We start from the raw sequence: 16,341 nt of genomic DNA on the forward strand, positions 1-16,341 counted from the left end.
AAATACATGTATATCACAAGTAAGCAAAGTGGATCACCACCTGAAGACAACTAGTATTCTCTGTACAGTCAGCAGAGAGAAGACAGTATTTACATGCAGGTATTTCAAAATTATTCTTCACTGAATGATAAAGAATTCAGAGGGTTGTTTGAGACATCCTTTTGTATTCTTACCGAAATCCTCAAAGAGATAGAGATTTGTATGTGCCAATGCCTAAGTGAAGGTGTCTAGCTTAGAGGGACTGGATTTTCGCTGTAAATCATTGTCTGCTGGGAATGCACATACATGCACATGAAAGTGAGGTGTGAAAGCCTTCGTTTTCCTAAAAGGTGCTGAAAGGGTGAAGTGGAGAAAGGCAACTCTGAACAAATGTCCAGTGGATAAAGCATAGTAAATTTGCTTACTCAGAAGTGAGTAATAAATAAAAAACAACCAAACAGTTTTTTCATGATTTTTAGATTAGCATTGTACTGAAGGAGCTAGAGGTTAAATCAAAATATGGTATTTTGCTGTCATAACTTACTAAATATAGGAATCTCTGTTAAAGGAAAACTAAAATTAACACACATCTTTCCTGTTAGAATGCACAATTACAGAAGTCATTTACAGTACCCTTTGGATATTTATTCATTCAAAAGTAGAAAATATTTTGTTTACCTTCCTCACAAGTGGAGCCACTGTATCCTGATAGACATTCACAGACATTGGGCTTAATGCACTTCCCATGGTTTTTGCAATCAGGTCTGCATAGAGCTGTGCAAAATCAACAACAATCTTGAAATCATTAATTCATTGATACGAGTTACCACGGACTAAATCGAAATACCATACTCACCAGTCTGACAGTTATAACCAGCATAACCAGGCATGCATTTGCAAATATTGGGCGCCACACACTCCATATTTTTGCCACATGTTTGTCTACATATTGCTGAAAGGCAATTAAGAGAACAATGGAAGGAATAAGGAAACAGACGGTGGCATTTCAGCATAATTGTGTCTTGCCTAGCAAGGTAAACATATCACATACAATCAGTTATGTCCCTTCCTGTACATGAGGAGCCTAAGGTACATTAGAAAAATATTAAGTGCATCCATACAACTAATAGCCTGTAAGCTATGCCAATGTCAATATGCAGAAATTAGGAAATTCAATGCTATTTGCATTTCAGTGATCACACAGTAACAATGAACTTTCAGGTTAAAAGAGATCATGGGATCCTTCTTCAGAAAAATAAATAAATAAATAAATAAATTTGGTACAGTTATTTGCAATACCTCTGCAAGTGAAGCCATCTCCATAGTAGCCATAAGGACAACGACCACACTTGACATTTCCATCCTGACCTGGCTCACAAGGTACTCCAGGAAAACAGGGTAAATCAGCACAGGTGACTGCTTTAGGAACCGTGATTTCATCAGCATCTTCAGGAAGTATTTTTGGTGAGACAGTCACTTTAACAAGAACAACAGGTAAAGGACTTGCTTTATGCTTGGCTAACAGGTACTGAACCCTGTGAGCATTTCTGCCTCTGAACACTTTGTTTGGCAAAGAAAGCTCTTTGCTTGTATCTATTGTGCTGCTAAAAGAAGCCTTCTTGTGAGTCTCAGAATAACTGTAGCGCTCAGCTTCTGCCCTTGTTTTCTTCTCAGGTGATAAAGCATGGCTCCTTGATGAAGTGGTCACCACAGTGTTCACTAAGGAACTCCCTTCTGTGTTAGAAAGGGGACTGTTGGTGGTGCTGAGAGCATGAGCAACATTTCCAGTACCAGCTGGTTGTACAGAAGCACTTCTCTGCAAATTAAATGACTTCCAAGAGGTGACTGTTTTTACTGTGTAGGAAGGTGGAGTGCTTCTACTGGCCATTTCTATAGAAATGTTTCCCTGTTTCTCAGGGACATCTGTAGAATTGGGAATATAGCTTGAGATGCTGAAAACCTTGTCAAAGGATGACTGTTGAAAACCTACAGGATATTAGAAATAAAGGAGAAGAAAAATACAGAAATATAACAGGACTTATTTCATTCAAGGGTGGGGAACATCTGAGCAGAAAAACATACAACACATTTATTATGTGCTTCAGGAAGCCTATCTTCCTATGTGCTACACCAGAATACATATACCCAGTAGAACATAACTAATTGCTGGCATAATGAGAGTAGATGAAGATACTCTGGCTACCTCATTTCCCACACTCACCATGGCCTTTTCATGGATGGAAGATAAGGAGAAAGCACCACATGTATGAGGCACGCAGCTAGCGGCAATAAAGAGCTTTACTGTCAGAGCAAATTGCCAGCACCATATATTGCTACCACCTAGATAACTGCAACAGAGAGCTTAAACAGAAGATACTGCTTGTTGTTCACGTGTGTATCTAAGTGCAGGCAATAAACCTAGAGTCTAGAAGCAGATATTTAGTCACAAAAAATACTTACATACATTTATACTTACTGATGCATTATCAACAGTATTTACATGAATAATCCATCTCCTTTTAGCAAAAGTATTAAACATTACTTTATCAGTTTAATTATTTCAGAGAACTCTGAGAATTCTCCAAACTTTTTTCTTCACTTTTGTAAAGGTTTTTATTACTGGGATGTTACATGTGGTTTATAAGTGACAGGGATGGACTTAGCCTTTTCTTTGACAGTAGTGTAAAATGAACGAGATGGGCCCCTTGTTCTGCCCAGGAAAAGAAGGTGTTTTGGTGGATTGTGGAAAGGAATGTGGCATTGTAATTATTATCATATAATCAATTATATGGGCTTTTAGCATTATGGGTCTGAGCAGGAATTGAGTTGGAGGAGATTGTTCAACCTAACCTAAGATTTGTCCCTAACCCCAGTTTGAACAGTATTAGAAATCTGTCAACAAAAAGTTAAACTTCCTCAAATCTTATCGCGAAGTGCTATTTCTCTGATCTATTTATTTATTTATTTTTATTTGCTGAAAACTAAAAACCGATTTTGCAGTTGATGAAGAATTATCCAGCACTGGCAATTAGTGAGAGAACATTCCTCGTGCCCTGCTAACATGTCAGTGATAAAGGGAAAAGACACCCAATGAGAATTCCCTGTGAATAAAGCCCCAGCAGGCACAGATCTGGAAATGCCAGCAAGAGCATTTACAGAGGTTTGGAATTAAGGACATCCATTTGCCATATCCTTCACCTTTCTTTTGAGTTGAAGTATGAAAATGGCATTCAACATAATGCCATAAACTTTTGCTTATCTCATATAACAGATGTCCCTATCCCCATGTTACCTATTGTATGTCTGTGGTTAGTCACAAAAACAAAAGGCAACAGAAAGAATGTCATACATCACCCTGTCAATGAAATGACTTGACAGACCTAAGGGATTTGTTGATATTGACATTTCAGTGTCATTTGTAAGATCAGAAATAGGAATGCAACCCAAGTAATGAATTAAATTAAAACTGAAAAATAAAAGTGAGTAAAATAAAACTTACTCAAGCCTTTAATTTGCCAGCTATATTCTTATCAGTATGAATCAGAAATTTCACTATTTTCATTTAATAAAAAAATCACCTTTATTACCTTCAACTTCTCCTGCGGAATCCTTTCTTTCAGCAGAAATGTCTTCAAAGGTTTCTAAAAACAACAGATGAGGAGGAATGGTAATAGTCACTTTTGTTTCAACAGCAAATAAATTGCAAAGCTTTAGTACATAAAATAAGTCAGAATTTAGAAAGCAGGTGAAGAGTAAAAATTGTTTCTTAAAGGTTTTCAGTTGAGTGTTTTAAAAATACAAGTTATTCAGGACTTGCTTAATAAACAGAAAATAAATATTTCGGCACCTTATTTCGCAACTGTCTTGCTTTGAATAAACAGTTCTATGTCAAACAGTCTTAGGAAAGTGTTTTGTCAACAACTACTCATATTATGAAAATAATGCAGAAAAAAAAAATACATCACATGCCATTCTAGTTCTAGATAAACATTTTTGGATATTTTGCAGCTATGTGACCCACTGCCTTCCAATGTCATGAACAACTGAAATTTGATCCCAGCAGTCAACAGTCAGAGAAAGAATCCTTTTTTTTTTGCCAGTTACTGAGCATTTCTAAGTTACTCAGAATATATAGCACAACCAAAGATATTTTATCTGATTACAGTCAGTAATAAGCATTCTTCTGAAAAATAGATCATTTTACCGTAACAGGACTTCCCATCTCCATGTAGGTTATTTGGACATGGACCACAATAATAAGAACCAAAAGTGTTGAAGCAAAATACTCCAGGAAAGCAAGGACTGGAAAGGCATTCATCTACATCATCCTGACAATTTTTACCTGCATTCAAATACATATTTTCATGATATTGTTACCAGACTTTGACAATATGTCTATAAGCAATAAAAACACAGTGTATGCAGATGATGAACACAAAGAAGTGTATCTGTTAAGTACATCAAAGTATTTCAGTACATCTACTGTGTACAGACGACTAGGTTTGCTATGCATGTTTTTCCATTATATGCCAAATATCTTGCTTATTAAGGAAAATGAAGAGGATGGGCTCTGTGAACTGTTTTATCTGCAGGCATGGGAGGAACCACACTGTAACCAAACCCACCACTCCTATTTCACTATGTTCACCAGAGGAAAACATGGAAAATTTGCTCTCATAATCACTTGTTCTTTCACTATAATCTACCATTGCATTCATGCAAGAAAAATCTTGAAGTATATCATAAATCACAAGACTTTAAAATTTCTTCATAGAAACAGTAAGCTCTTTTCAGTCAAAAAATTAAAAATAATCAGACATGAAATTAAAAATTCCTATTTGTCACTAAGTGTGATAAATGTGTGTAAATAAAGTAGTAGTTTACCTTGAAGTTCAGGTGGACATTCACAGTAATAGCTGTTTATTCCATCCACACATCTGCCAATACCACACTGGTTAAGTTTACAGTCATCAGTATTCACTTGACAGAGATCACCTTCAAATCCAGCCACACACACACAGAGGTATCTTCCACTTCCAGGTGGGAAATTAATGTTTGTCACACATGAGCCATTATTTAGGCAATCACACGATTTTACCCTGACCTACAAGACATGCCCAATAAGACAGTTTTCTCTTTTTATGAACTACCAATGACTTTGTAATTAGGTATTGTAAACATCTTACTAGCATGTGTCTTTGTACTATAAAATTAATTACCTTTATTTCTACCTTAGTCTCCGCATTGCAGTCATCTGTCAAAGAAAATATTAATTTATGGGGATTCTTTGACACAGCTTTCCACAAAAGGAGACCTGATGGGGAAAGACTGGCACCTTCAGGACCAGACTCCAATGTGAAAAGAATAGCAGAGCCCTCTGGATCTGAAGCCAAGAACTGATATACAAAGTCTTCTCCATAAAAAGTCTGCAGCATATCCTGAAAAGTTTCAAGCACTGGAGGTTGGTTGTCTGTAACAAAAGAGATATTTTCTCCTTTAAGCAAGAGTTGCAACATACTTATAAAAATAAAAAATGAACATAAACTTCTGTTAAGAAAGTCATATGTGATTATTTCTATAAATTCTAATATTATTTGAATGGCACAGCAAAAAGAGTAGATATTTTCATTATAGATGTGACAACATTAATTAACAAAAAATTACTTTATTCAAGGGCTTGTAAAAATGCATTGCATCTACACACAAAAAGAATTGGGATTTTATTGAAATTAAACACTGTTTTAACTATGAAGAGTTACAGTTTGCAGATCAAAGTACAGAAAGCCATGAAACTCAGAGTTGATTGGCGTTTTTGTTAATAAAGGAACAGACATTGTTAAGCACTACTTGGGAACGGGCTGAAGTTATCTTTTGTTATCTTAACAAGTTATGATAGATACGAAGATATGAAGTTATCTTTTGTTATCTTAACAAAACAATACAGCGATGGAATAAGTAAAGCACTCACTCTTCATAAGCATTTCAACCACACAGCTTACTCACTTCAGAGCTCTAAAGACAACAGGTGAAAATAAACAGGCAAAACCACCACCAACACCAGGACAAGGTCAGTGAAAGATCAGGAAAGGTCAGGGAAGTGAGGAGAAGCAGGAGCCAGGGGAGAGTGTAGGTTTTGCAGCTGGGATGTAGGAAGGGGATTAAGATTATTAAATTAAGGTTTCCAGTGAAGTGACCTGTTTTACATTCTTCTCCCATTTCTGACTTTGGTAATACTGAATTATAGTCTAGGGATCTAACACGGAAATCCCTTGATTCCCCAGCTGCTGCAGGAGTTCACGTTTCATTCTTTTGGAACAGGGATATAGCTACCTTCTTTCACTATGAATTTTCACATAAGGTAATATGAAAAGAATAGCTGCTTATATGCTGCTATTAACACCCTAAATTAACTGTCGAGTGAGTTGAACAGAGCTCACAACTCTAAGCAGGAGGATGGAGTTGATAGTATCCTGAGACCCCTTCTAGTCTGAATTTTCCTATGACAAAATTCTTCATATGTAGGCTATCTAATATTTTTATATAGACTATCCATTCAAATAATGAAAAAAAAAAAAAAAAAAAACCACAAAAACACCGAAGAACATGTATCTGATTGTTGGAAAGTATCTTTTATTCATAAATGTTGAAGATAAACATTTGTGGACATAGCTGTTCCAAACATCAAAAGACTGTAGCCAGCTAATTAGGCTTAAAGAGCTGTTAAATTTCAGCAGTTGAATGGTAGTAAAAAGGGCGAAAAACAAAACACAAATTGACAAGACTAGTCTAGAAAAGAAAACATCTTTTTCAGAAATTAGGAGAAATGCAAGATGAAAACCAAGATCAAATCACAAGCAAAAATAGTGCTTTATCTAAAACTCTTAAGTAGTTAAACTCAAAATTTCAGTACTTTCATAGATTTTGAAAATTCTTAGTTTCAAAACTTCTTGGTACTTAAAACAAACAAACAAAAAAAACAACAACAACAACAACAACAACAAAAAAACAGCTATTTAGAACTTACTTTCAACAACTGACCACGTTAACCTTGAGATGTCAGGTCTGCACAGTAAGCAAGGGCTGGTTGGATTTGTGTCACCTTCACCATAACAGAGTCCATCTATGTTGCATGTTTTCTCCTTTTATAGAAATGACAATGTGATTCATTGATTCTTGTCAAACAGTAAATCACAGAAGCACAGGATTTGTATTTGTAATTTTTTTAAGTGTCAAATAAAATCTAATCTATCTTACATTTCCACTACTGTTAGAACTAAACAACTGACAGAATGATTTTATTTGGTATTATATAGAATTTGTGGGTTTTTTTGTTTGTTCTTGTTTGTTTGTTCAAAATTGCTCTACCTGAGCTTCTCTTTCTGTATTTTTTATTTCTGTGAAAAGAAAAAAAAAATCCTGCTGTAAACAGGGTATGATTTTTTTTTTTAGATTTTTTTCTATCTGAGGAGATGCATATTTTCATACTAAACACAGAATAATGGCATATATACCTTTAGCGTACATAACCCAGATTCCTGTGATTCACATGTCTGACAGGCTCCATCATATATAATCATTGTTTTAGAGTTGCTATAAATGAATCCGTCATTAGAAATCTGCAAGATGTAGAGTGAAAATGGATTAACCCATATAGGTATCAACATCTCACCAGCACAGATTGCTAGCATGGGATTCGACTCAGTGATAGACATTACATTTATCTTTTTAAACTCTCACAGTAGCAGAAATCTAATCAATCCTGTCAGTAAGTCAAGGCAGATACTTAACTGACCACAGATATGTGTTTACATTATGGTAGACTGAATAATTTCTAGGCTCTGTTGACCTTATTGACTCAAGATGTCTACCTCCAACAGACACTTGTGCATGCAGACTGGGCTTAACTAATTTTTTCCATGAACATGTCTGACATAATTTGATATGCACAGAAGGCTCTTGCCTTCTGCTCTTGAATGATGTGTGCCTCTGTAGATTCTAGGTCATATCTACCCCTTTAGAGTGGACAGTTCCCTTGCAGGACTTCACTCTCAAATGGCACTCAATGCTTAAGCTTAGGTGACAAAAATGAGACCACAAGTTAAAGCAAAATGAGTTCTACCCACAGTACCGTTAAAGAAAAGAGAGTATCTATGGAATATATTTTTATCTTAATAGATATTAACAGATATATATATATATATTAAAAAAATATTAAATATAAATATAAATATTAACAGATATTTTTATATATTAAAAATATATTTTTATCTTATCTGTAAGTGAACATTTGAAATTTCTACAACTACCTTTATTTGCCACCAGGCAATGGGTTTATCATCAACCAGATCTATGGCATCAGACTGCTGGCCATCATTTGGTATCTGGCAGTCGACGGTCCTGGCATTTTGGAAGGCAGCTGACATAGTTAGAGGTTCTCCAGGAATCCATTGGCTATCACTATACTAAATTTTAGGACAGAGAATCTGTTTTTCAGTGAAATGCAATATGAAAATATTTTTAATCAGAGGAAAAAAACAAACAAATAAATAAATAAAATAAATAAAAGTATTGCATAGTGTTTCAATGTGTCTACTATCTCTGGATTAGAATGTTGTGGGAAATATTAAATGCCAATTTTTTTTCTCACAACTAGATTTCTAGCCTGTTCCTGTGGGAGAAGAGGCTGAAAAGTCTTCCCTGGTACTTGGCATGGCCTTACTGAGGAAGAGGAGCGCTTGCATCTGGAGATTAACGGGAGGGTGATCCTCTAGTAGCACTGATCTGATGTATCAGTGCCTTTATCCCTCTCCATCCCTGCTCCCAGGAGAGGACAAGCTTTAGTCAAATGAACCAATGAGGTTTTGGCAGGGCTCCGCTATAATTTTAGGTGCCAGGCGATACTGGCAGTTAGCCACTGAACCCCTGCACAAGCCAATAGATTACACCATTAACCCCTGTAGACTTCTAAACTACAGCGAGGGCAAGTCATCCACGTCTTGAGAGACCAAGATAACAAAATAGGGATGGTAATATTTGATTGAAGTATTGATTGCAATAGGAAGCAGGGTTAAGCATATTGAAAATACTTAGGCAGACTAAGAATCAAGAGAACAGCAAGTTCAAAATTATTTTGAGCTTAACTAGGTTTTACAGTGCTGGCTACTTTTTTCAGTTTGGAGGCAAGTGAGGCATTTACTTAATCCCTATCCTGAAATGGGAAACATGGCCTTGCATTTTTACTAACAGAAAAATAGTCCCATAAAAAATAAAAAACCTGAAAAGACATGAACTATTTCTGTTCAAACCAATCTTTTTCTTCTTTCATCCTACACTAAGTTAAGAAATTCATGGCAAGGGTGACTTAAAAATGTAACAACTAAATATTTCTAAGTAGGTGTTTCTGAAAGCATTTAACCTTCAAAATATGATGCAGTCTTTTCCTGCAGAAACCTTTTGTTATTAGCTGGAAGCACATTCAGATATTTTTTTCAGAAACATATTAACCATACAAAAAAAAAAAAAAAAGAAACAAAAATTTCTACTAGAATAAGGTTCATATAAAAATTTGCTTCTGTAATTCAACATAAATAAGAAAAAACTAAACCTCTATTTTTATTTTGGGGGTTTAAATGCACTCTTATCCTGTACAAAATCTAAGAAAATTCTGGATCTGTGTAATTATAGGCTCCTTGGTTATGTTCTACCCAAACCCCTACCAAGAAACATACATTACTTCATCTCTGAGGTATTCCAATACAGACTTCTCTGAATCCCCTCTTTTAGCATCATGAATACACAAGGCCTACATTCTTTCTAACATGGTAGGCCAGTCCATGGACAATGGATTTGATTTAGTCTTTCAAAAGTGAAAATATTAAAAATGATTATTTCAGTGTGCATTAGCTCTAAATTCTGCCAAAATGCTTCTTCTGTGAAATTTTGATCATTTAAGTTTATCTCAAAATACAAGGAGTTCCGTACTGTTGTGACTCCACTGGCATTTGCATAAAACCATCATTATGCGAGCCTGAAAATCAAAAAACAAATCACCTTTCTGTGGTATTTTCAAGAAACAAAACAAAACAAAATACCTCCAAGCCTCTTCCTTAATTTCAGATAGTATCAGTGTTGTTCACTTTCTAACCTGGCTCTTGACAGTAAGAAGATCATCAATAAAAGTGATTAACTAGGAGGTTTGGGTAGTTAGAAGCCAAGTATTCTACCACAAAAAATGTTATACCAGAGTATCTTGCCATGAGTTAAGACTGAGACATTTCAAGCTGTGACAAGTGAACTCCCAATAATTGTCTCACTGTGAGAGTGGTCTAAAAGTCTTTTAACCTAATGGAGTGTAAACGTACTCTCAACTTTCTCATTTCAAGCCAACTTGCAGATGAGTGAATACATATTGTGCTGAGGAAAAAAAAAAAAAAAAAAATCTATAGCCCATATTGCTTAATCTTTCAAATATAACTTTAAATAACTTCAGTATCCACTACCTAAGGAAAGGTGGTTTTTTTGTGTGTGTGTCAGGGACAGAAGTTTCCCATTGAATGTTTCTCCTTTTGCCATCCCCTCCCCCAGAACATCACACCAGTGAAATCCAGTTTTACTTGGAAGCTTTTTGCTTTTTTATTCTCATGTCTAACATGATGTAAAAACTTGTAATTACAGATTGTTCATTTCAGGCTAACACTTGTAAACAGCTTGTAATTTTCCCTTGGGCAAATTCTGAGTAACAGCATTCTGTCTGTACAGACTCCTCTTACTTTGCAGTGTAGTATTCTTAATCTCATGTTCAAACCTGGGGTATAGAACCAACATATTATTAAATAGCCATGGCATTCTACCCCAGGGAAATGGACAACACATCAAAAATGTCTTTCCCTTTTTGTAACAGATTTATTATGTTTTTAACAGGGCTATTTTGAGCATTAGATTTGAGACGGAAATCTAGTAATGTCTTTAACCTTGCTGTCCTTTCTCAAAGAAGTGGTACTTCACTTTCTCTCCATAAGCACTTAATAAAAGAAAAAAAGAAAAAAAGAAAAAAAGGAAAAAAAAAAAAGAAAAACGAACAACAATGTACTGGTAATGTACTGGTTGCTACTAATAGGTCTGCCCTTGCCCTTTCCTGATGGATAGCTGCTGTATGCTGTTATCTCCCTCTTAGCTGCTGAACATTCCCATTATGTTTCCTATTTCTCTTATCATTGAGGAAATAGCAATCTTGCAAAGACTTGAGTGTCTGCTGTAAAGTATTCAGTGCCTCTGCTTTTAGTTTCTACTAAAGCATTAGGTTGTACACACAAATGATTAGTAGATGTCAGACAGTTTTTGCTCATTTGCTGAGAAGTTTAAACATAATTGTTACCATACAATGAGATATACCTGCAACTTGATAATTTCACACTTCAGACTTGATGACTCCCTGAAGCCATGTCCAAAAACTCTCACTGATGTGCAGTCATACTGCCGAATATCACATAGCCCAGCATTTTCCAGTTCCGTAATTTCTGGAGCCTGGTCTTCAAAGTAGAGGTTATAAAATGAAGGTACATTGAACTCATTCATATGCATTTACTTTAAGCAATATGTTTCTTTATCTATCTAACTTAGTAAACTATGTGAACAATAAAACCTGGAACTGGTTGATGAAAGGTACAAACAGAAACATTTTGTGTTGTTAAAATGTGTTTTAGCTTTAAAGCTAGACTTTTTATCTTCTCTTGGAACTTCAGTATCATAAAGCAGAAAAAACATTCATGCCATAATAAACACTTGTGAATAAGTGGGTTGTTTTTTCATCTACGGTTCTTACATCACACTTGCAGTATAAAATATAATTGAAACTCAGACTCTAATAAGAATTGGAAAGACTAGAATTATACAGTAATTTATAATCGGATTTTTTTGTTTAAATATCAAACAAAAACATCGCAGGTAGAGGTTAGTTCATGAACTAAATTTACAAAAATTAGAATATTCAGATTTTTTTGGAAGTAAAATTAACTTATTTGATTTAAAGGGGAAGCTAATATTTATTTTTATTACCCTCTTCTATTTTCCACTTCTTTTTAGAAGTGGAAATAGGTTACTAAAACAAAAGTGCTATTGCAAAACAAAATATTTTTTTTTATTTGAAAGTGTTTCACATTTTCTAGTACTTCTCGTATTTTTATAGTATAGCTGCTTGCCTGCATTTTCGGTCACTATCTTTTTTTACCGAAAAAAACCCTGCCCAGCTCTATTTGCTATACCTCTTTCTTCACCATCAATTCTGTTTCCACCACATTTAACAGTTAGCTTACAGACATATAGCCACCAAAAACATCCCACTTGCAGTTAATAAACAGGTCCGCAGGACTGTACATCAGATCTTCCTTGAAGAAGGCAGCATGTGGAAACACGGTAATCTCTTGAGGCAGTACTCTGGATTGCAAACTGAGTAGTAATTTTTTAAAATCTGACACACCAGAAACTAAGCCCACGTTTTGCCCTTGGGAAACAAGAAGGCTGAATAGAGAACAATAACGGCTGTATTAAATTGGAACTAGACTGCTGAACAGAGTCCCACGATAGGGAACCCCCTGCCAGTGTATAAAAAGCAGGAGAGAAAGGCAGCAAGATGTTGCACAAATATGGAAAATGTTAAGGAGATCTCATTGCTTTTCCCACTTACCAGATAGTATGCTGCAGTCATATGAGCCATAGCCTTTAAAGCAGGCACAACCCCAGTCTGTACATTCTCCGTTACCACTACAGAGACTGGGACATTTCAGCGCAATAAGTAGGTTCTCAATAGAATCTTGAAGCTCCTGTTGGTTGTCATTTATTTCTTCTAAAACTCTCTTTTCACATTCATTCTCTAGAAGAGCTAAAGAAGCTTCTGCCCATCTGAGGTCATCTTTAAGCAGCAAATCTTTAATACACATACTGATTGCATCTTCTATTCGCCTGCCAAGAAGGCCACCACAAGATCTTCCTATACTGGAATTGGCTATTGCTTGCTGGCACAGTCCCAAAGCTCTAGACTCAGTGAGCCCAGAAGGTGTGGGCCAAGAAGGAAGAAACTTCTGGTCTGTGTCAGTGGCATGGTCCTCTGGGAAAAAGTACCTGTAGCCCTCCAAGTCTGTTTGGCTAAGACGTTGGAATAGAAATACTGGATGATATTCGTAATAATTTTGGCGCTTCCCTCTACTTGTAATAGATTGACTTTCCTGAAGATTACTACTGTAACTGGGAGAAATTATTTTCATTCCTGATCTTGAAGTTTCTTCTCTTTCTGCACCAGAACTGACCTGTGAGGTTGCAGAGACACGTGTGTTTACTAATAAAGTTTTGTGAAGTATGGTTTGATTATCCTCCCTCTGCAGAAGTGTAGAGGAATCCATTTCATGTGCAGGTGAACGTTTCTTTAAGCCTCTGACAAGCTCAACAGAACTGAGATACTCAGCAGTGACATCCAGTCCTGGTATCAAAGAAAGAAATCTTCCATTTTCACTTTCTTTGCAAGACAGAGAAAGTTCTGATTTAGAGACTGTCTCTAGTTTATTCACTGATTGATATAATCCAGCAACTTCAAGTGTGCAGTCACAAAAGGCTGTTTTCCTAGAAGACGGTAAAGAAGGTGGTATCCTGTCAAACAAGCTATCTCCTGGTGGAATTCTACAGAAGAAACAAAAAGAAGAATCTGTATCTCAATTTCCTTGACCATTTTTTTTCCTCATAAAGAATCAGAGCTTGTTTTACTTTTTGTTATTTCATACTTCTACAGGATTGATTACAGAATCTGCAATATACAGCTATGATTATGGACCCCAGTTAAATCACAAAACCCATAAGAATAACTTTAATAAAATAGTTAAGGAAAAAATTAGTTTTATAAAAAAGTTTAGGAAAACAGATCTTTTCTGATATTTTCTTCAAAACCTGCTCAAACTAATCTTACATCACACTTAGTATTTAAATACTAATTTGGCACTTCAGTCTGATTTTAACTTAAAAAGTTGGAAGGATTTTTTTTTTTTTAATTTCAACAAGTTTTTAAACAGCACAAGGGCAAAGCTGAACCAAAACCGATGATGTTTGATTGAAACATAAGTGTTTTGTTACCTCCATTCCTTAATAAAAGAAAAAGGAGCATTAGAATTGTTTGGGATTTCCACCCCACTGGCAGTGTGATAGTCATTCTCTGCAATTCCGTCAAAGGTGCCACAGAGTCCCATTGTATTTCTGTAATCTGAACTGGGTGCCCTAAGTGTTATGCTCATCCCCCATTCACTCACATCAGCACGAACAAAAGCTCCAGAAGAAAACAAAACCTAAAAAGAGATTGATGATATCATTGTGAGAAGCATGACTTTTAATTTACCTAATAAAATCAAGTATGTTTGTTGCCAAGGAACAATTTGCAAAGCCAGCCATACCAAGTTATCCCATTAAATTTTGGCTCTAACTATTCTAAATCTGACAAATTTTGTTGTTTCTTCTTCTGGAGAAATGCTGTAAATGCAAATCCAATGCATCTCAGTCTTAGCAAGCAGCTAGATGGTGCACTACAGGTCAATAAGCTTCATCCATCATTATCAGATATACTGTAGAAGGTCAATGACTACAAAACTACAGGGAATCAAAGATCAGCTGGGCAAAGCAAAAAAAGGCCACTCACTCTTCATGTGTAAAGGGATAATTCTGGTAACGTGAATTGACTTTTGGGGAGCACCCTTCTCACTTTCTTTGTGTAACTACATCATTCTCTGTGTTAGTAGCTTAAAATAAAATAACTTTCTACCTGCAGATGCAACCCTACGTGTTCTAGACAGACTAGAGTAGTCTCAAATATTCATTATTTTATTCTACAATGCTCGGTAATTCTTCTTGATCAGGAGAAATATTACTATCTTGAATATAAACTGAGAATTGAAATTTTTAATTTACTAATCTGAAGAATTAAAAAACACAATCCAGATACATTTTTACTCACAGAAAAAAAAAAAAAAAAAAAAAAAAAAAAAGAGAGAATAAAAAGCTTATGAGTGTTGTGCCAAAGGAGAAGATGCTCTTTTCCACATAAAGGAGAAAGAAACACTAATCATTAATGGGAATCCATGGAGAATTTTATGGCTGTTGTGAGGATTTAAACTTCCAAGTTGAAATGCTGTTTCTATTATTAATGGTGCACAAACCTCAGTAAGTCACTTAATTTTTCTGTTTCTCAGTATTTTTACCTCTAAAACATAAGAAATTTTATTTCTCCATTGTCTAATGACATCTTAATATTTAAAATCTGAAGTCTTCAGATAACAGCGAAATATTTAAAGTATTCTTATGCTAATAGCCAAATCTACATTGAAAAGGCATATCTGTTTTTATGGCTTGCTTTCCAGACCAACAGAAGGATTAAGAGCAATTCAGTGTTTCATTTTAAAATTCTGCTTTGTTTCAAACTCAGTAGAGTCCTATGGCAATTTTATACAAAAGAAAAGCTACAGGGAATTATAAAAGCAAACATGGATGTTTTATCTGAGGGCTAAACTCTGTAGAGAAACCACCTACACTTCTAATTCTGTGGATATCACCTGGCATACTTCATTTTGTGCCTACAATATCTTCCCATATGATACTGGTGTGAGCAAACAGCACACAGAAATCCCATTTCAGAAAATTAGAACTGCTAAATAAGTGCATATTAGATCAGAAAACTGCACTGTCCACACAAAGGCCATATATTGCGACTGACAACACCGTTCCAGAAAGGTGTGCACATTGACACATCCTTATTTTTGAGGACAACGTCCATCACTTACAAGCAAAACATTGGCTAAAGGACTATGATCATAAAATAAACATTATGCTATTGCTTAATTGCAGAAACTAAAGAATGTTTTAGTTCTGAAGTTGGTGTGAACTGGTAAAAATAATTGCTGAAGTAACTGTTACCTTCATAAGCAATATTTACTTACTGTTACTTTCCTTCCTAGGTAAGATTCAGTGATTCTGACATGGCTTCCTGTTGTGTCTCTACTTATTATGGATAAGTGTGGCTGTGACTCATGTAGCTGACCACTGCACATGTCAAATGCAATTATATCACTCCCTTCTTTGGCTACAAAGCCACAGTTACAGGATGCTGGATAGTGAAGACTTCCACAGTCCCACTGGCGAACATGAACTTCAAAATCTCGAGACGTGCTCTTAGAGAGAACAAATGTTCCTGTTTTAAAATTGTCATAGAGTCTGGAATCAAAAGAAAAGCATGCGATGTCACTTTGGTTATAAAACAGTATTACCATGTGTCAGAAACTTTACCTTAAATCAGATTTATATCAGATTTATAGTATTTGGTGGGCTTTGATACCA

The 16,341-nt window shown here is 35.5% G+C and overlaps 1 protein-coding gene across 1 annotated transcript in view; it reads right to left on the minus strand.

Annotated features, from left to right (window-relative positions):
• Positions 1-16,341, minus strand: part of VWDE (von Willebrand factor D and EGF domains) — a gene marked incomplete at its 5' end in the record, with an annotated part of 41,626 nt that overhangs the window by 8,155 nt on the left and 17,130 nt on the right. Inside the window, 14 exons of the mRNA XM_082754378.1 lie at positions 658-753; positions 836-931; positions 1,279-1,965; positions 3,558-3,620; positions 4,184-4,321; positions 4,864-5,083; positions 5,199-5,449; positions 7,004-7,118; positions 7,491-7,595; positions 8,286-8,441; positions 11,371-11,507; positions 12,662-13,647; positions 14,095-14,303; positions 15,945-16,218. Of these exons, the coding sequence (XP_082610504.1) occupies positions 658-753; positions 836-931; positions 1,279-1,965; positions 3,558-3,620; positions 4,184-4,321; positions 4,864-5,083; positions 5,199-5,449; positions 7,004-7,118; positions 7,491-7,595; positions 8,286-8,441; positions 11,371-11,507; positions 12,662-13,647; positions 14,095-14,303; positions 15,945-16,218 (3,533 nt within the window). The remainder of the gene's footprint in view (positions 1-657; positions 754-835; positions 932-1,278; positions 1,966-3,557; positions 3,621-4,183; positions 4,322-4,863; positions 5,084-5,198; positions 5,450-7,003; positions 7,119-7,490; positions 7,596-8,285; positions 8,442-11,370; positions 11,508-12,661; positions 13,648-14,094; positions 14,304-15,944; positions 16,219-16,341) is intronic.

Source organism: Aythya marila (assembly GCF_965140915.1).
Source record: "Aythya marila genome assembly, chromosome: 2".
Classification (NCBI taxonomy): Eukaryota; Metazoa; Chordata; class Aves; order Anseriformes; family Anatidae; genus Aythya; species Aythya marila.